This window comes from Sturnus vulgaris, chromosome 1 (genome assembly GCF_052056855.1).
Source record: "Sturnus vulgaris isolate bStuVul1 chromosome 1, bStuVul1.hap1, whole genome shotgun sequence".
NCBI classification, from domain to species: Eukaryota; Metazoa; Chordata; class Aves; order Passeriformes; family Sturnidae; genus Sturnus; species Sturnus vulgaris.
In genome coordinates, this window is record NC_142243.1 from 14,080,362 (window position 1) to 14,101,739 (window position 21,378).

The 21,378-nt window shown below is 39.5% G+C and overlaps 1 protein-coding gene across 4 annotated transcripts in view; it reads left to right on the forward strand.

Annotated features, from left to right (window-relative positions):
• NRP1 (neuropilin 1) overlaps positions 1 to 21,378 on the forward strand; it is a 111,018-nt gene that overhangs the window by 61,825 nt on the left and 27,815 nt on the right. For all 4 annotated transcript variants that reach the window (XM_014880357.2, XM_014880354.2, XM_014880355.2 and 1 more), the window contains exons 7-9: positions 268 to 434; positions 17,860 to 18,015; positions 20,716 to 20,860. In XM_014880357.2, the coding sequence (XP_014735843.2) occupies positions 268 to 434; positions 17,860 to 18,015; positions 20,716 to 20,860 (468 nt within the window). The remainder of the gene's footprint in view (positions 1 to 267; positions 435 to 17,859; positions 18,016 to 20,715; positions 20,861 to 21,378) is intronic.

Genomic DNA, 21,378 nt, shown 5'->3' on the forward strand with positions numbered 1-21,378 from the left:
TCCTATACTGAAATGGCCACAATACTGAGCTAAAAATATTTGTATAGCATTATTATTGCAGGAATTGCCATGGCAACTCGAATGGCAGTATTAAGAATGACACCATAAGCCCAACACTGCCTCACTTAAAGTTGCTAAAGTATTCAAAGTCACATAAAAAAAATTATTCTTTAGATATTCATATTCAAAGCAGGGAAATGTTCTTATTATTCACAGTCTAAATCAAAAAGCTGACCATAATAATGATGGTAATTTATTTTTCTTCAGATTTCCAGTGCATGGAACCACTAGGTATGGAGTCAGGAGAAATTCACTCTGATCAAATCACTGTCTCCTCCCAGTACAGTGCTATCTGGTCTGCAGAAAGGTCCCGGCTAAATTACCCTGAGAATGGATGGACCCCAGGGGAAGATTCTGTCAGAGAATGGATACAGGTAAAAAGATAACATTTTAAAGATGTTATTAATAATACTCCGTGGAGTTTATTGAATGTGGAGAATGCAAAAGAAAGAAAAAAAAATAACACAGTAAAGTACCTCTACATAATTTTAGAATCATTGCGAGTGAATAGCTCATATTCCCCATTAGAGAGACAAAAAAAGACTTACTCCCAAAGGCATAGAAAAAGAAAAGGTCAGGAAGATTAATTCTTCTACTTCCCACATCTATTGTTTTTGCAGTCTTCTGGGCACAAATAACAGAGATTTTGGTTTAGTGGAAAAGTCAATATTAGTTTAACATGCACTTAAAGTGGAATGTCCCAGAAAACTGAGCATGTGCTACGTCTCTAGCTGATTACAGTTAAGCATTAATACAATGTGGTGTTTTCATGCACTCAGATTTCACCTCAGAAGACCTATGTCCCTTCTAGAATGTGTTACTCAGAATGAGTTCAATGGTCTCTGTCTGGTGGCTATTCTTCCACATCCTTAAACACAACATTCATTACCAAGATGGGCTGGTTCAGCTTTGCTCTCTTAACACAGGAGAAATCCTGCAAACATTTGTTACTATGAAGAGGCTCCTTGAGTTCACTCAGTCTCTTTGGGCTTGTTTTTGTTATGTATTATCAGGTCCACAGTTGAATGGTGCATAACTCCTGAACAGGTTCAGATTATTCATATCAATTACTGTGTACAAAAAAAACTATACTAGCAGGCAAAGTATTAATATCATTATACTAAAAACCACTGGTTTTCCTCAATTTTAAGTTGACTTACACTACTTACCTGAAACCTAGATTCTATTTCTGTTGGCAAAAGCTAAGAGAAATGCTTAAGCATATTATATCTATATTACTGATATTGAAAACTTGTATATTTGAAACAGTTCTCCTACATCCATTATTTTCTATAGGAAATTACTAACTGACATATGAAAACAATGCCTTATTAGCCTTTCATACAAATGTTCACACTGATGTTTCCTGTGAGGTTTGATGTCTGCAAGAAAGCTCAAAAACACTTTGAGTAGTAGTTAGTAAAGGCAAGAAAGAGGGGGAAATCTTTCCTTTCTGATCCCTGGCACACAACGGGACTCTCAGGTGTCCTGCTTGGGGGCCTCTGTGCATCCTGAGCTCTTCAGAGCAGCAAAAAAAAAAATAAAAATCTGTTGATCCTTTTTCATTACTTAGGAATAAACATTAAAATCTCCTCAACCTTATCTAAGTGCAAGGCTTGTTATTAATCATTGCCACTTGCAATCCATGGAATGCACAGGGAAAAAGGGTGGAATGCATCAGAATCAAATCCCATGTGTTTCATCTGGTCAGAGGGCCACCACTTTTCCTTTGTTCCCTTCTTTTCTGCTGTCACTTGCACATTTATGGCCAGATAATCAAAACAAGAGAGTTTGTCAAATCTCATTCATGTGTTCAGTGTGCTTATTAACTTAATATTAAGTTATGATAATATATCCCCATATATTACCTATATATATATATATATATGTATATATCTTAATCCTTTCATTTAGAACTAGATCTTTCTGAGAAAAAGTTTCAAAGGACTTATTTTGACCATAAACTTCTTTAATAACAGGCACATAACAGAATTCAAACTACTCCAAGTTTTATGTTTAAAACAATTCAGGGTACCTCAGGCCTCCTTCTCCTCCTGCCATAAACCAGGGTGCTCAGTGAAACAGCCACTGAGCATAATTTTTAGCAGCTTTTTGCTGCCTCCAGCTACCACATCCACCCAGAAGTTGCTGGTTATTTGCATGCTGTGCTGCTCATGCCACAGCTGTCACCTACTTCACCCAGCTCCTGGCCTGGACACAGCAGCACAAACCATTTTTTGTTTCTGAGAAATCCCTTGGACATCTCCTTCACTGTCCAGGGCCCATGTGGAGGGACCAGAATCCCCAAGGCAGAGTTCATCACAGAGCAATTAGGCTGTAGCTGTGTCCTATGGGCAGGACTGAGCCTATAAACTCTTGCTTGAAGATTCATTTTGTTGGGTAGAGATGCTTTACACATGCTGCAGAAGAACTGCTAAGTAGTTTCTATCAAGGAACTGATCTAGTCCAGAGATTCAGTATATCATCCCCTTTTGCAAGTTACAGCACCTTAACTCATCTTTGGCTCAGATAATTCTTATGCTTATTTTATTGTGGTTAAATTCCATACTGACATTGATAATTCAAACTCCCAACTATGTTCTAAATTATTTCCTGTTAATTGACAATCTTGAGATGGGTGCTAAGGGCTTCAGACCATCAGAAACTTCAATAAGAGGGTCCTTGTGCAAATGAACCACCATCTTCTACAAAGTGTTGATGCCACTGGCAGTAAGTGCATGTTGTGAATCTGTGTCTGGATAAAATATTGAAGTCTCGTGTTTCCTCTGTACAAATATCCCTGGGAACAGATGTTCATCTCCATAAGAGCTTACAGACAAACAACCAAGGACATGTAACTGATAAAGTACTCTGAAATTACCCATAGAAAAAAAAATTGTAATATTTTATAAAAAGGAGGAAGGCGCTTGTATGTGAAGGACTGAGGTCACTTTGTTCTGCTTTGTTGTGCATGCTATTGTAAACTAGTCATTTATGTGAAGTATTTGCTTTTGTGCAGTGCAGCATAAATTGGTTTTTGCTGCACAGTGCAGAACTCTAGAAGATATTCAACAGCAAAAAAACAAAGCTGAAGGATACAGCAGTGCTGAACTTAGAACTTTCAAAGTGAAAATTTCTGCCTATAGAAAATTTCTGAGACACAGAAGTTTGTGCATATCAGTTAATCATTTATTTTTTCATAATTGCAGGTTTCCATACCTGCACAAACACTGCAACTGGTCCAACAGTGATATCTGCCTTTGAGCTGCTGATGTGCATATGCAACTAGGGCATATATATGAGCTATGTACAGTCATACATGGGCAGAACAGCTTGAAAACTCAGCTCCAAATATTAATTTCCGCAGTGTGTTGGGGTTTTTTTGTATAGGGGAGATATTACAGTTCTCCTTTCCCTTCATTTTGCCTCTCCCTTCAAGGTTAATGCTTTTGTTAAGACAAAAGAAACAGAAAACCTCGTTGAGTATCAGCCAAAGGAGATTGGTATCTACAGAGGACGTCTAGAGGGCGTGAGATATTATTGTCTCCTTTGAGCTGTTGAAGTCTTCTGGACCATTTTGATGAAAATAATTAGGAAAAAATGTTGGCTTGTTATTAGTAATGGATTTGCATGAGTTCCATCTGTGGACCCAAAACCCATTAATTTGCAGAAAAACTAGATTGCTCCTTTGTGGCTGGCAGGTATGAACTCCTGAGTCCATCTGAGTGCCACCTGCTTACAGGGCTTTGTTAAGTGAAAGTTGCCTTTCCCTTCCTTTCCTTAGGAAAATCAATGTCAAAGCTCATATTCAAAATAACCGTAGTGCAGTCACACTGTAAGTCTGCACATTACTTTCTCCTTTGTTTTTTTTTCCCTCAACACACTTTGAAAATTGCTCAGCTAACATGAGCTTTGGAGTGATTCCTTAACCAGAAACAGAGTCACTCTAGATTGAATTTCTTCTTTAAAAACACATTAATAAGTCTGTGAATTTTCCAATATGAATGGAATAAAGATATCCATGAGGGAACAAGGGCCAAAAATATGCGTGAAGGTAGTTTATTGTTATATGGGATGTTATTAGCATCTCAACCTTAAGCTCAGCCTACTTGTTTATTGCACTTATGTTTCACACACTTGACTGCCCTTCAGTTTGAAACAGCATAATTTAAAACAAAAAATAAAACCAGCCCTTTAATTTAATCAAGAGCAGGGAACTGCCATTGCAATGTAAGTCGTTGTCCCTCATTAACGTATCCTTTGACAGGAAAAATAGTATAGTGTTTCCATTTCTGTAATCTGAACAACAAACATGTTAATAGGTATCAATTACCAGCCAGTTTCAGTACTTAGAACCAGTAAGAAGGCCCATGCAAGGGTTTCACATCTGGTTTTAGTGAAATTGTTCCTGTCTGTGGTATTTAAAATTTAAAGAACTCCTGTTATTGTGCAGTTGGGAATCCTAGGGGAGTACAATGTTAATGAAATCCATAATGCACAGGGATTTTATGATTGCATTTTCAAGGCATTCCTTCAAAAGGGACAACTGATGCCTGCCATGGCAGCAGTAATTGTGTTTTTACAGAGTAGATTTAATGTTCGCATTTAAGAAAGCAGTTACGTTTACACATATCTGAAACAATAACATGCAAAATCTTTATACTTAGAGGTCTTTTTGCATCTTATTTCTCAGTCCTTTGAGAAGGAGCCACGGGCCATCGTGCATGGCAAGACTGTGTGGCTCAGGGCTGCCCTGATGGGTTGTGGCCAGCAGCCCCAGGGCAGGAGCAGGGGAGCTCAGAGGAGCACCCACAGGGAGAGGTGTCAGCAGAGACACTCGAAACCCTCGTGTGTGGTTTCGAGGGGAGACTGATTGCCTATTACCAGGGTCACTGGGAACCTCTGCTGCCATCAATCCTCATCATGGGGTGGGTTTTCAAACCCACGAGGAGCAGCACCTTCTGGCTGCTTTTACTGCAGGATCCGTGTGTTTTCTATCAAAATGTTTCTTCTAATGCATATAACACAAATCTTTGCACCCCCACCAAGCTGGATGACAGTTTCTGGGTGGCACAATTTTTCTCTCATCCTGTAACCGTGAGTGAGACCTCCAGTTTGCTCAGAGACCAAAAAGTGTTTGTTAATAACACAAGATGTTCAGTTCACATTATGTCTGGGGTAGGACAAAACCATAAATCTAGCTTTAAGAATCCTAGTATCAGATCAAAATTTGCAGCTATAAACCAGAAAGCACTAGTCTGGTATAAACACACTCTGCCAGTTCAGGTTTGTTCAAAAAGGTTAGCAGGGGGTTAACATAAGTAGACATTATGCTCTGGATTGAGCATTATCTGTCATTCTGCAGATGTCATAGGGCCATATTCTAAGATGAAGTCCTTATTGTGTGTTCTGGCTAATATGACATAAATCCAGCTAATCCAGCCCAAATTTTTTCAGCAGGACACAGACCTGATACGACGTGTAAACTTCCAGACTCAGGGGTTGGCCCAGGGAGCACAGAGGCTTGGTCTGCTCCCTCTGGCCTCTGCCTGCCAGTCTCTGTCTCACTGCCTGCCCATCCCTTTGGCACCTACAACCCCTGCAGTAATTCCAGACCTCTAGACCAGTCAGCCCTAGGAATGTCAACTGATCTGGTTGCAAAATTCTCCCTCTGTATCTTGCAGCATTCAGGAGTCTGGAGAAAGGCCACAGAGGTAACAATAGGTCTCCTCAAAAAACAGCCTGGGAGTTCCCCCTTGCCTTCACTGATTGAAATATCAGTTGTTTATTTAACACTAACTCTGCTGTGCAAGGAAAATATACTCCCATTGATTTAAAGCATTTCTCTGTATACACTACTTCACCAGAACTGAGAGGGAACTCTGAAATGGAATTTGCCTTCCACATTTGTCTTCATTCCTTTAGCTTTTAACCTACATTCTTCATTATTTGCTCCTTTGTAAGCGAAACCCAGGAGCATGCATCACTGATGTGAGCTGTTATATAGATTAATACTGATTTATTTCCATATCACTTCTGAAAATAATTGCAGTTCATCATTTGGTATCTCGACCTTTCATCTGTGTCATAGCTGATTTCCTTATCAGGTATTCACTTAAAAACATAGTATTTATATTTGCTGCTGCACAGCACATTTGTTTCATTAACAGGTTTATTCTTACTTTGGGCAGCTGTTTCGGCTGACTTTACCCAGCAAGCTCATCTAAATATTTCACATACAAACTCGTGGATGTTCTAGTCAACAATGCCTGTTATTTTTATTATTATTTCTGTTTCTTTTGGAGCTTGGTACAGAAGTAAAGTGCAGCATATTACAGCATAGAATAACACGAAAACCAGGAAATCTCAGCCTCCCAGTTCTCCTGGCCTTTGAAGGACTGCCTGAGAGCTGGAGTTCAAGGCTTTGTGGTGGGGCTTGCCCATCATTAGGGAGCACACTGACATTAAAGCACAAAAACTGTCAGTCCTTTGTCTTCTCTACCACTTTAGATTACAAGTCATGAATTTGGTTCATGTCATTTTACAGTTCATAACTGCACTCCAGAAATCACAAAAAGCAGAGTTGGCTTTGTGTGGAAAAGTGTTACAGTTATCTTAGCAGTCTTAACATGCTTTGCACATGGGCAAAGAATGACAAAAGAATATTCCTTTCTGGAAATCACAGCCAGCACAGACTGTGACACAGCGCAGAACCGGGGTTAATTGACCCAGCAGGATACATTCATACCTTTATTTACTGTGACATGGGAATAAATGGTAGAGTTTCACAAAGGCAAGTACTGAAATTAGACTAGAGGGAGAGGGAAAAATAAAAGGGCCCTACAAAGTATGAAGCTTTTTTGATTATTCAAAGTGCTTTAAGAGCTATTTTAGTACCAGAAAGTTCCCAGCCATAGATTTATCACTCTAGGGAGGCTGAAGAGATGCGCAGAGAACTGTGCAAAACCACTGGCAGCCTTATTGCTCCAGAAGTGCAGGTGCAAAATGCAGTTTAGAAGAAAACCCTCTCTACCTCCCTCTGACATGTTTCAACATCAGGCCTAATACAGAGGGGAGTCCTGTGTGGCTTCAAGCAATCCTGAGTACAACATATGGAGGAGCAGCAGAAGCAGAGCCCCTCCGAGCTCCACTGCCAGCCTAATCATTATAACAATTTCAGTTTTTTCAGGGGATCCATTATGCAGAGATCTGAGTAGTTTGTATGTAGCTCTGTAATTACCTACACATCCTCTTCCCAGTCCAGCCCTACATCCCCTCGATGGCTGCAAGACAGATGGCCTTTTGGAGCTGAGATAGTGAATTAAAAATGGATCCACCAAAAGTACTGATTCAGCAACTACTAAAATAATTTTATAAATTTGTCTCACTTTCACTAGTTGGTTCCAGGAGACAAAGAAATTAAAATCTTTAAATCAAGTCTAAAACTAGTTTTAAACTAACCACCACAGGCTTGTTTCGTTTTGTTTTTGTTGTTTTGTTTTTTTTTAAATCACATCTTGTTCTTCTTTATTTCACAGAAATTAAATCCACTTACTCTGTACAAAGCAGTTCTTCTCACTCTTTTGTTTTTATTTTTTTCTTTTCAATGGTTCACATGTTTGGCTTGACTCAAAATATTTGTTATTATTTGCTGGGTTTTAAGCTGCCACGCAAAGAAATCAGTTGTTTGTGCCATTCTGCTGGGTAGGGGAGCTCCCTCCCAGATGGTTTGCAGACCCTGTGGGGGCTGAGGCAGCCTCGCCCACCCAGTACCAAGCAACACATCTGAAGCAAGAGCAGAGGCAGGACCTTCTGCAGATGTAAAGGAAGCTATCTCAGAGGGAGGCTTTTCTGAGTCTGGCAGAAATAAATTAATCTAGGAGACTAGGCAGGTGTCAGACTGAAGGTGAGGTAAAGCTCAAGGCTAGAAGTTAAGTGACTAAGGGCAGTGGCTAGAAACAGAGCCTGGGGTAGGAGCACACAGCTGAGGTGTGTTATAATAAGCAGAGTTATTACTGAGCTAAAGGTCTCTGTTCTCACGGGGCTGACCCTGGGCTGGAGATGAGAGGTGTGCTGCTGAGTGCTTTGCAGAGACGATTATGCATTTTTATTCGTTCTTTCCACACCTGCACAGTAGTATGAAGCTGTAGAGTTCATGAGTCCTATGGGCCCTTCCCCATCCCAGCATCCATGCTCTAGATTTTCTGTTGCTGAGCTATTATTTACCTCCCCTGTCCTTGTGTCATCCTGCTTTTCTGTCCCAGTTCAATTCTGTTCTGCCCATTAGGTGACATTTTCACAGCAGTAGCAAAATAGGTAGAGTGGAAGGATAAATGAGATTTCTTCCAAGTGGTAAATACCTGCCCTTCAGAAAGCAATTTGTCTTCTTGCCCCCACAGGAAAAAGAAAAAAGAAAAAGTATCTTTCAGAAAGGAAACCCTTAATTTCATTTTGTCTTCGCCTCTAATGTTTTCATTTAATGTTTCAAAAAGTCTTTAAAAAGACATCAGAATAACCTCCAAAGCTGACTGGTAAACAAAAGCTGCTAGCAGAGAAAATATAGTTGACCAAACATTAAGCTGAGATTCGGTTCCTCTGTTTTCAGGCATAACTGGCTTCTCATCAGGGAAGTACTGTTTACACATAACTTCACCAACCAGCTGTACCTGTGTCGTCTGGTCTTTCTCTTCATTGCAGCACTCTGTGTTGAGCACTTCAGGCTAAACTCATTTCTGGTGTTGATCCTCTTGAAGATGATGAAAGGATCAATCTGTCCTATCACATATCAAACCAGGGTATATTTTAACTGGTTGTATTTAGGTAACAGATTATTGTACTAAAGACTAAAGTGTCTTTCAGCTGTAACAGACACAGGAGCAGGTTCTTCTCCAATGCAAATGCTATTAACTTTCAGCTGTGGACTGAAGGGTTAACATAACACAGAATAATTATTAAATATTCTTATCAGGCCTTGAAAATTAGCTGCCCATAGAAGGGTTCTCCCCTTTCATGATATGCTTAACTAAGAAAATACATGCTATGTTTATTTTTAAAGGCCACAGCACTTAAAAATCAATAGCTTTTCTCTTTACATAACTGCAGATAGAGTAACTTTTAGATAGGTAGAATGGGGGTACAAAAAGCAGGCACCATTATCTGGCCAAAGAAACCCTGGAAATAAAATCCTCCCACCTGAATTTTGAGCATGCTTTGCTGAGGGAAGGACAGAGTTAGGGGCAGCCAGTCTCCTTGGTTTGCTTTAGCACTTGGGGGGAGTTGTCTTGGTAGTTAGTAACCTGTACCATTCCTTCTGCTGTCCCACTTCCTCCTCCAGCACAGGACTAGAGCACTGCTCTCAGCAGTGGGTCTTCCAAATCACAGCCTCAGAAGTATTTAATATATTTATGTGTTCATTTCTTCAGAGCTACGAGGGACATACCAAAAAATGTGAAATAATCTTTGCATGTGCAGTCTGTCTCTCATTTTTCACCAGACATTTACAGCACCCCCACCACACTGCCTAACTGTAGCTACCTGACATTTTTCTAGAAGGTAGCAGAAATTCATGTTTTAAAAAAGCAGTGACTTGCTTGGTGACCCAGCAGTAAATTAAAATCATCATATACAATGTGTATTAAATAGAAAATCGAATTTTGATGCAACAAAACTGACAGTTCCATTTAACAGAGAATAAATGAATGCAGACTCCTGTGGATGAATGACTGATTTAAAGAGACTGTGCCGATTTTCCAAGATGAGAAAGCTGATCAAAAGAAAATACCATGTGACACAGGTTGCACACCTATTCCAGTGAAATTAGGCTTAAAAAGTATTATATCACAGACACTGGCACTTTTTTCTTCATTTTGCCGTGATTTTTTATAGACAGCCCGAAGTCTGAACTCTCAAAAATATCTGAGTGTAGTAAATTCCAGTTATTTCAGTGGAACTGACACTGAACACGGTGATTGCACAGTCAGATCTATCTATGCCATCAAAGTGTGCTGTCTGAGACAGGAGAGGTTTCATTCTGCACAGTGTATCATCCCTTGCTTAGCAGCTTCCTACCATTAGCATAGGTATGCTGTGAAACAGGAAGGAGAAGTTATTACTGTGTGTTTACACATGTAGTAGTGTACTTATACACAAAATACCACAGTTATAAATCAAGCCCTTCTGCCTGTCCCCCCTGATTTTGACAGGACAGCAGCTGGCATAAAAAAAACGGAAAGAACTTAATAGGCAAAATTCTTTTTTTTCCACCCAAAGTCTGGTTATTCGCATGTGAAGAAGTCTGAGAGAGAAGCTTTGGATTACTTGTTTCCCATTTGTGCATTAGTTGCTCAGTACACTTAGGGAAAAGAAAGTCCTACAATTATGTCCTTCTCTCAGAAAAGAGTGGTTCTGCAAGTATTGCTATAGAGTTTCCCTTTTCTATAGTTTCTAACACAAACCAGGGAAGGTCACATTCAAACTGCACTAAATAGTTGTCTTCATTCCAGATCAGAGGATTAAGCTCAGGTTTAAAATTAAATGTAAATTACAAATAAGTATTCAGAAAACGTTAATTAAAAGTATTACGTTCCTGACTCATTTATTGCTCAGCAAGGGTTCCTAAGTATCTTAGCTGGAGAAAGGGGCCATTCACATTCCTCCTTTTTTTTTGACCAAGTCATTGTACATGTCTTAGGTTATCCATTTGCAAGTTAATGTAGTGCTGAAGCAAAGGTTTTCATTTTAAAGAAGTAATATTTCACAGCAAGATATGTTCCTGCAAGATGTAAAACAATCTTTTTCTAAAGCACTGGGAGTTAATCAGCCTTTCTCTCCATTGCTACAGAGAGGATTTGAATGGCATAAGATGCTGATTGCTTAGATCCCAGAGTCTATAGAAAACCCAATACGATTACATTTTCCTCCCTTTGTTATCAGAGTTTATTGTATCTTGGCGTTCAGATTTTAAATAGTGTTCAAGTAAGAAAAATAAATTAGGAAAAAGGTATTTTCTGAGTCTTCTGAATAACCATGGCGTCACATCAAAGCCCTGCATGAATGCGTGAGATGGAGCTTGCAAATGAGTAGCAGGGGGATCATTCCCTGTCCCTGCGTGTGCCTGGATGCATTTCACTTTCCTGGGGAGCAGAGCACTGCCCTTGTTGAGCCAGGCTCCTACAAGGACACACACCCCAAGAGTTTTGGGGAGCAGAGCACTGCCCTTATTGAGCCAGGCTCCTGTCAGGACTCACCCCCTGGGAGTTTTGGGGAGCAGAGCACTGCCCTTGTTGAGCCAGGCTCCTGTCGGGACTCAGACCCCCGGAGTCAGACCGAGCTCGTGTGCCGGTGGCAGTGCCACTCCCGGCCCCCTCTCAGCATTTCTCTTTCACATCTGATCTTTATAGTTTCCATACTGGAGCGATTTGGTTTGCTGAATTCTGGAAATGTCTCCAGTTAAAATGCTAGTGTATTAACCTGCTGTACTGAGTCTCTTTTGTTTCTCTTTACCAGAGTGCTGCTTGCCAATTTTTATGACTACAGCAGATTTTACTATTCAAACAGAACCAGATGGAACACCAGTTCAAAGAACATGTCAGAATTAAATATTTCTTTTTTAATTAGTTGCTTCTGATTTATGCAAAAAAAAATTAACATAAGAGTGGGAGAATGTGCCATGAATCCAGATGCAACACAGCCCACACAAGCATTATCTTTTCTCTGTCAGACACACAGAAGCTTTTTCTTTTATTCTTTTCTTGTATTTTCTTTTTTCCTTTATGTTTCTGGATTTCATTTTTCTTATGCTTTCTGCATCTTTTCCTTCTTGAACCAGCCTCATGATGATGACTGAGGTTCTCTTATGTTTATCAGTCATACTTTTTCACCATTATCCTAAATTTTTTTCCCTATAGATACTGTCTGATCTGCTTCTGAGAAAAGTTACTGTACTCAATCCTGTGACCCCAGCATCAGTAGCTCAACTTAATAGCATCTTTTGACTCTATTCTTTGTTTTCAGTTGGGGGAGTCTTTGCACTTCTGGGTTTTTTTCTTCTACGGAAAGGGATTTGAGCAGAAGGTGAAAATTGTGAGGAATATATATTTCAACTGCTAAAGAAAGGTTAATTTTCGTTTTGCTGCCAAGAATTCCTATGTCTTTGGCTTAAATGTTTGCTCATCTCTTCTTCCATGCTTCCCCATTTTTGCCAAGTCACATAAGCACCAGTTTAGTAAAACATGCTGACTGGGGACAGTCGTTAGGCACAGACTACAAGTTGGCCATGTGATTAACTGCTTTCCCTTTTGAGGCTTTCAGGATGTTGCTGTCAAGGTCAATGAGAAAGACTTCGGTGACTCAGGAGAGATCTTAATAAGAGCAATATTTTCTCCCCACTTTCTTTATGAAGCTGCTGCAAGTATCACTGAGAGTTTTACACAAAGATTTGAGGTAGTTTACAGGCTTAACTATTTTCACTTAAATCCAGGATGAATATTTACAACCTGTCATTAATCAAGGAGTTGTGTTCTTGTAATGAATTCTTGACTCATTTCAAGAATTAAGACTTTTGGAAGTAATTTCCCAACCAAATTAATTAGACTATTTTCAGAATTTCTACTGGAGCCTGTCCCATTTTTACATAGCATTACAATCTAAGAAATTAAGGAATTTAAGTCATAGTTGTATATACCTCAGGAGAAAGCATGATTGGCCAAATCAACAGCAGTGTTAAGAAAATAGATCAACTCTTGCTTAATTAAATATTTGACAGAACAGTGAAGCGTCACAACAGTTAATCTGACTCAGAGCACTGTATGCTATCTAGGGAAATGACACGGTTCTCTAAAAATATTTTCTTTGGTATGTTGTGTCAAGTGATGGATTGTACAGCTTTTCAAGCCACAAGAGATGCCCACAACAAAAAGCTTCCTGTTGTTAATCAAACTCCAGCACTCAGTACTTTATTTTCTCAGGCTGTTGAACAGACCTACAGTAGGAGTGTTAAAAGCTGGCAAAACTGCTCCCTTGCTACAGCTCCCTCAATGACTGTATTTTATTTAACAAAGCAGATTTTCATTCTGAAGATAAGGTCTTCCATACTACAGCCTAGTTATGTATGACGACAGGAAGCAGCAATATTAATTTCAAGCCGTGTATGTTGTGTGTCATTCTTTATCCAGCAGTTTGCTTGGATTTGCTACGTGATGCATTGTGCACGGCTAAATGTTATTTTTTTTTCCTTCTCCTTAACTGGTCTCAAATAAAATGTGTATGCCGCCGCTTGCATATCTCTGTCTTAAAAATGTGTCATCCACCTGCATTTTTTGGAGACAGTAATACAGCAATAAGAATATTTCTCCTGGATGCTAGGAGATACTGCAGAATAAATAGAGAGGAAGTAAGTAGCTCATATGTAGAAGCAGCTAGTGCCTTGCAATATGCTTCTGTAGAAAATAAATTTATTTTAGAAATAGGAACAAGTGAGACTTTTTTGGAAAAAACCATGAACATTTCTCTCCTGGAAAAAAAAATACAGACTCAAATGCTCCTCATTTTTTGTAAGTTAGGGGTCCATTCCTATAGGCAAGTCTGCTCCCAGACTTGCACTTTCAAATAAGGATGTTCACCTTGCAGCACAGGCAACTATCAAAGGCTGTGTTTTTGGATAAGGCCCTTAAGCATAATTTTCCAAGAGAGATATGCTTCTTAATCTGAATGAAAGTGAAAATTTGAAAAAAAAAAAAGAACTTGAAACATGCTGCCGTTAGTCAAAGCAGAATCTCTGGTCATGAAAATGAAATGTGAAGATTTCAGGTTTGGAGACAGCTGCCTATCTCAGATCATAGCCATAAGGCTTGCAATAACTTACAAAATCGCTTGCATTTTCTAAAATAAATACCAGATGTTTGTTTATCATATGTGCAGAACGTTAAATGTCAAATAATTGCAGGGAAATGCATTTGATGTTCATCTTCAAAAGTACCATATTTCAACACTACATCTCTTCACAGTCACTCTAACGTGAAACACAAGTTCTTGAAACAAAAAGGACTAAGAAGGCCAAAACAAAAAGCTAGTTATTAAAGACTTATATTACAATCATAGCTGGAGTAGCCTGCATCTGAGAAAAATGGGTTACCTCTGGTCATGTTAACACTTGGACACTTCTTTGGAGAGGACATACTGTGTTGACTGGAACTTATACAGAGAGGTGGACTCTATAGATATAAACCTTCAAGATGCAAAAGAATTCCTATCTGGTGACACAGCTGTTCCAGAGCTATTACCCTCTGCACTGATTCCCCTGGGTAAAATAGAGAAGAGCTGTGTCTTATCACAGCTACACTTTGGTGCCTTCAGGTTCCAGTCACTACTAGCAATTGATACGGTTGAACTTCAATTCTGAACAGTCCCAGTGACATTTAGAATCTGTGTTTTATGGGCAACTTTTTGCATTTTATGGAAAGCAAAGTTTCAACAAACATTGGAACAAAAACAAAATGCATCACAAAGTGATTAATGAGGGGGAGCTTAACAGCCCATTAAAATGTGTCATGCAGTTTCCAAGGTAGTCTTCTACATAATTCATTTCTATCGTCTTACTTAGAGAAGATTGCTACGTTTAGGGCTTAATTTGCAAAAATACTTAGGCACCACAAAGGGGTGCACAGTGTTGCAATTCTGTTTGCATGCACCTGGGAAGGAGCAGTTCCCCTCCAGAGGCCACTGCACAGAACTGTCAAAGGGAAGTACATGCCTTGAGCCATAGCTCTCTCCTGGACCTTTTCACTGACACAGAGCTAGTGCTAAAAATTCCAAGAGATCTTTCTGCTTCTCTGCTGTTTAATTTCACCTTTCTTGTTTGCACTGCTTCTTTCTCACAAAACACCAATGGAGAAATGTTATTCTTCTTTCCTCTATCAGCTTGTGAGCAAACAGCCCCTGGCATGCAGGAGGTCTGGGGTCACAGCTTGCTTTTGCAAGGAGTTTAAAGCTGTCCTGAACACTTGAGCTGCCAGACTCCAGACACTCCAGGAGAGGACTACTGTTGACATAGTTCCAGTTTTCAAGAGCACATCAAGATTTGCTGACCTGAAGAGAAAGCACACCTATATGAAGAGATGTGCTCCCTAACAAAGAGAGCCCTTCCTCCAGTAATGTCTTTCTCAGTTACTGGAACCAGGAGTGCTAATGAGGTTGCCTTTCCTTCCTTGCTTATAGGCAATAAATCAGAAGTCCTCTCAGTCTCCCTCTCTCCCAGTGAGAGAGCTCTGCCAGGTTTAAGGCATGAAAGTGTATGTCTGTATCTGTTGTGTGTTTGGGACTTAACCCTGGGCAGTAAGGTGAATGCTGTAGGAGTGCCCTGGAGTTAAGAAGGTGTATTGAATCCCAGAATTTGGGACCAAGCAAAATTTGGGGCCTGAAGTTTTCTGACAGGACAAGCCTGAGGCCTGAATAGTCAGTGACTGGTAACAATTGTTAAGTCAGGCATCAAATAATCGAATCTCCCTAAGCCACCAATGTTAAATTTTAACTTGGCTTCAAATACCTAGAACTCTTGTAGTAGGCCATTGCTTGACTTTATTCACAATGAAGTACTTACTGTATATTAAAAAGCCTCTACTAGAATAATTTCAAATCAGTTGGAATGGTACAGGCTTGGGACCCTAATCATTTCAAAACTGAAGAGCTGTTTCAAATTGTAAGAGAAGCAGATCATTTAAATAACTTAGCTCTGCGCTCCCTCAGACTTCCAGATTTTCAAGTGCACTTCAGCCTGGAAGTGAATGTGGTATTGGACATAACTCAGTGCAGCACACTTTACAATCAGCAGAGTACAGCTTGGAGAGCATTTGAAGTTAAACTGAGATTGCTCAGAGCAATGATGCCCAGATTCCCCCATTAACTTTCAGATTGCAACAATCTAACATCTGAGACTCTCCAGTTACTTTAAATCACTTGATTGTTTTTGTGAGGTGGTGCTGGGATTTTTTTTTTTTTTTTAAAGACTGAAATTTCTTTATCACACAAAAACAAAATGTTGCAGTATTTCACCCCTGAAGACAAGGGCTAAAATGTTACATATAGACTTTATGAGCCTTCCAAACTGGGGCAGGGGCTTTGCCCTGAAAGACAGTTCTATCTGTCACACACAAGGCTGCTATTCTTGTGTTGGAGAGCTCCAAAATGCCTTGCATATGACATGGGCACTGAGGGAGCACACACTGTCCTCAATAGCACTTCCTTCAGCCTTTTGGGAGAGACTGCAGAGCTGTTGATTTAACTGCTCCAGTGCCTTTGGATATATGACATACATCCAGGAAAAAGGATGCCTGTGGGACACAGGACACATATATTCTGCATCCTACGTACTTTGGAAATAATGAAAAAGCCTCGGACATTCACGGGGCCATTCACTTGAGAAGAGTTAATTCAGCCTATTATTATCCTGCTAAACTCTGGACAGCTGAAGTTAGGGGAATAAATTATACCGATTAATATTTTGTGAATAGTGTCATTTTATACTGAAATTAAATTACCTGCTTTAGGAAACAAAGAGAAGGTTCTAGCTGCACAGAAAGAGAGTGAAGAATTTGATTTTAATTGGTTTGTTGTTATGGCTAAAAATGGGCTGTAAGGAAACAGCAGAGGTTTCAAAACTGTGGTCACCAACCTGACTGTGAGAAAATTTTGTGCCCAGTTTCACCTATTTGGCAGCTGGACTTGTGCACTGGGATAAGAGTTTCTTTTGCCAGCAGAACTGAGTAGCCAGCTACTTGAGTAGCTGTATTCCTGCACCCCACATCATTCTCCCAAATATGTTGACACTTCTTTGATGCCACATGATGAACTAGATAAGGAAAAGACCGGGATGAAAAATAAATAATGGGGGAGAGCAAGGTTACCCTAAATCACTTGTCCATTTGTAATGGACAAAATACTTCCACAGGAGAAGGAGAAAGAGAGAGGAGAGAGAAGAGAGATGACCTCTAACTCACATTCACATGCATTTCTCCAGCAAGTTCAAAAGGACATTGTTTTCTAATGATAGAAGTTCATGGCATTTTTTAGTTGGAACAGAATTACTGCACTTGTGCTAATGCTTCTTTCTGTTTTCCTCAAATACATCATACAGTACTAGCAACTAATTTACCTTTTCCTGAAAAAATCATACAGTGGTTTGTAATTATCTTGTGACCCACTAATATACATTGGAATTCTTTTCTTCTCTTCCATTTGCAAGTGATGATCTTCTGGGTTTTAGCAGAACTCTTGTTATCATTCCCAAAGTGCACAACTTTGACATTATCCTAGTAAATTCCATCCAATTTCTACTGTCACAGTCCTCAGGGTCACTCAGTTCTCACTGCATGAGTCTCCTTTGTGTTGGTTCAGTGTCCTTAGGGAATTTCATTAGCATCTATGCAAGTGCTTAATGAAAGTACTAAGTAGGGTTCTTCAGCAGACTGGTCCTTGAGGAATTTCTCCAGTAACTCCTCTGCAGTCTGGTGGTTCCCACTCGCACTGATGGTGTCTCTGATTCCTCCCTCACAGAGGAAAGAGAATTCTCTGGTGTGTGAATAACATTCCTGGCTAATTAGGCAAATTTTCCCATCTTCTGTGATGACACTGTTTACAAAAGAGGAGATTATGTCTATGTTATTGTCAACAATATTTTGCAGCTTGCTTTGTATAAAATCCTTATTATTTTTGGAAAATAAGATGAGGTAGAGAGGGTGCCACTGCTGGAATGTTGTTATGCTCTGAACTGGTTATCCTCACATTCCAAATTATTCTCTACCACAGGTAGACCTGGGCCTTCTACGCTTTGTTTCTGGAATTGGGACCCAAGGAGCCATCTCAAAAGAAACAAAGAAAGAATATTATCTGAAAACATATCGTGTAGATGTCAGCTCCAATGGAGAGGACTGGATTACGCTGAAGGAGGGAAACAAGCCTGTTGTAAGTTGTTTTTTTTCCCTTTTTTATTCCTCTTCAGCTGAGAAATAGTCTGTTGAACTTTTTAGTTGCTATCATCTATTTTAAAAAGAGGAATAAGCTTTAGTCACGTTGATCAGCACTATTTCCCAAAGCCAAAAGCCAGCTTATGTCTCAGTAGTAATGGGCCACAGAAATAGTTTATGCAAAGCCTAGAGAAGCTGAAAATGGTGTAAGGTGATGCCCTATCTATTGAACTTACCATAATTAGAGTAATTTTGTGTCTTTTTCCTGGACTGTTCTGCTGCTTCCCTGTTTCTCGGAGATTTTCTATGTGACCTTGAGAAAAACATTATGCAGAACTTTTCAAAAAATATGTCTGTCCATTATCTGCAGTGAAGCTCTGGGTATGCAATGTGTCAGTGCCTCAGCTCCCTGTGCATGGCCACGCAGGACTGCCAGCAAGTGATTAGTGGTTTGTTAGACTTCCAAGTATCTCAGTGATGGGGGTCATGCAGACAGATGATTAGACTCATCTTTCCATCCTTATAGATTTTTATCACTTTTCCATTTATCAGCAGATTTGCTCTCTCTGACCTCTCAATGAAACAGCTTCAGACACTCATAAGAAAAATTGTCATTATCCGCTACCGTGAGCATAAAGCTCATTACTGAGAAGTCAGTTCTGCTCCAGCTCTCACATGAATAGCCCCAGTGAGTCTGTGCCTCCCTTCCCACCTCACTCAGGATGTGCCTGAGAGCAGCATCCCCAGAGGCTGTCAGGGGCTGATGCAATTGGAAAAGTTTTGTGGCACCTCCCTTCAAAACAGCTTTTTTGTGACCCTTCTGTAAAGACACAGAAGAGCTGGGCAATATCAAACTCTATCAGTGTAACCCTATCTAGCTCTAAATATTTGGTTACTGGTTTGTCCCTGACTCATCAGTAAGTGCTATGCCAAGTCCACTGCATTTATCTAATCAATGTGGTAGCAGTGTTTAACAAATACATCTTGCTTTTTTGAAGCACTTTGGAAAACAATTAAAAATGAATACTGAAAGCTTCTCTCTGACAGGTATTATCCTTCTGGTTTTACTGAAAGTTCTGAAAGTCAAATGACACAATGTGGGCACTGTACAGTGATGTATATAAAGATAGAATAATTTACTTGCCCAAAATCACAAGAGGGGCCAGCACAGTGGCTGGTATGAGACACGGGGTTTCCTGGCTCTGGATTCTGTAATCTGAACAAATGCTTCTTTCAAAATCAGACCATGCCTGATTTTCATTACCAGCTTCAATTTGTAAACTCTCCAAGAGTGTATTTTACATGAGTTTCTCTTGCACATGCTGTCCTTAATTAGTGAGAACATTTCCTAAACCTGTGTCTCTTGTACAAAAAGTTCATTTAAAAAAATCGGTTTTCTAAAATGGCAGTATTTTGCTGCTGATCAAGATAAGAAAAATGTATGTACTAGTCTATCTCCCAGATATTTTAATTCAAATTAAAAGTTTGCAGCTAGAGGTCCCAAGGCAGCCATACACCGATGTTGCACTAACTACACATAAGAATCTGTGTACTTTTGAGAAAATACTCCTTTTCTCTGCCAGGTGCAAACTTTGAGAAAGCTACAGCAGGTCCTCACAGAAAAAAAAAAAATAAGTTTCTGGAAAGAAATGCAGTTCCATTAAAAAACTATTACTAGATATAAATCTCTTATCTTAAATTACTTGAGATGTAACTGAGGTTTATGAATTGACAGCTATTACTGTTGGCCTCTGCTCCAAATTAATGCAGCTACTGTAAGGAACAAACAGGAAAGTAGGACAGTGTGTGTAAGAAATGGGAGAATCTCCCATAAAAGGAGAGGGGTCTGCATCCATGAAAAACAACAGGAAATTGGTCCCCTCTACGTGAGGAAGAAGCAGGAAGCTGAATCACCTTCTTTGGACTGGAACATTGCAAGGTTTCAGCTGGGCTAGGAAGGAGTGTGTCTGCAGGATCCTCAACATGAAAGCACAGCACAATCATGTGCTTCTGGTGGAAGTCTCATTGTTCATCTAATTTGACTGCCAGCCTCGGGGGATGCAGGGAAAATCTTGGAGCCTGCTATACAGATTTTAAATAGACTTCAATCTCAATATGCAAGGAGAAAGAAATTCTGAGAACTTGTCAGAAAGGATTTGAAAACAGGAGATTAACAAAGCAAGGTTTGCACAATACACCTTAAAAAATCTTAAGCCCAAGGTCAGCAAAGTAATACATGTTTTTATCATAACTCCATATAGGATTTTTATGTGGTCTAATGGAAACCCAAATCTTTAATTTGAGCCTGAGATTCTGTAGCTTTCTGCATCCTTCTATGAATGTACAAAAAATAAAACTGCTCTAGTAGGCTTTGGGGGATTCTTCCAGGACACAGAAGTCGTTGTGTGATAAAGACCAGTGTTTGTCATTCCTACATATAGATCTGGCATTACAAACAACTTTTTTAATATCATTGAACACCATACATCCTCATTTTCCCTCCCCAAGGAAAGCAAACCTGTCTGCAAAAACTGTGTTAGGAGCTTAATGAAATAGTTTCCCATGCAAGTCTTTTGTCTCAGCCCCCACAACCAACCCTGGTTATCATAAATATTGTAACTATCTGTAAAAAGCCGAACTGTAAACACCATTTAAGAGAAATCCTAACAAATATATTCTTTTTTCTTTCCACACAAAGGTGTTTCAAGGGAATAGCAATCCCACTGATGTTGTTTACAGACCTTTTGCCAAACCAGTTTTAACACGGTTTGTGAGAATTAGACCTGTGTCTTGGGAAAATGGAGTTTCACTGAGATTTGAAGTGTATGGCTGCAAGATAACAGGTAGGTCTTGGGAAAGATTATAAAATCAGGGGAATTTATTGTGCCTATGCTGTGGGATTTATTTTATGAGTAAAATTCATGATCATGATTTCCACCATGATCTGAATGTAGAAATGTTAAAAAAAAGACAATAAAACACCACAACCCAAATTTTCAGTGTTATCTGAATGTTTTTCCAACACTATGTTTTAGTTTTAATTACTTTTATTGCAATCCCTTTACAACAAAATACATGCAAAATTCCTGAGATACACAGATATTTCGCAAATTCCCATCTTATTTTCCCTTCTAACCCTCCAGCCCCTTATGTCTGCTATTCATAGGCATTTCTCAGCAGGTTTCTCAAGGAACAAACATACATGACTAGGTTTAAAAGGATTGCAAGGTACAAACACTTAGATCTGAAGCCTGTGCAGGTAATGGTATTTGAAGTCAAGTTCCCAGTCGTGATCAGTATTGTAATGCAATTCCTTTATATCACACAGTTACCTGTCAGAAATTTTTTAGTAATATCTTTT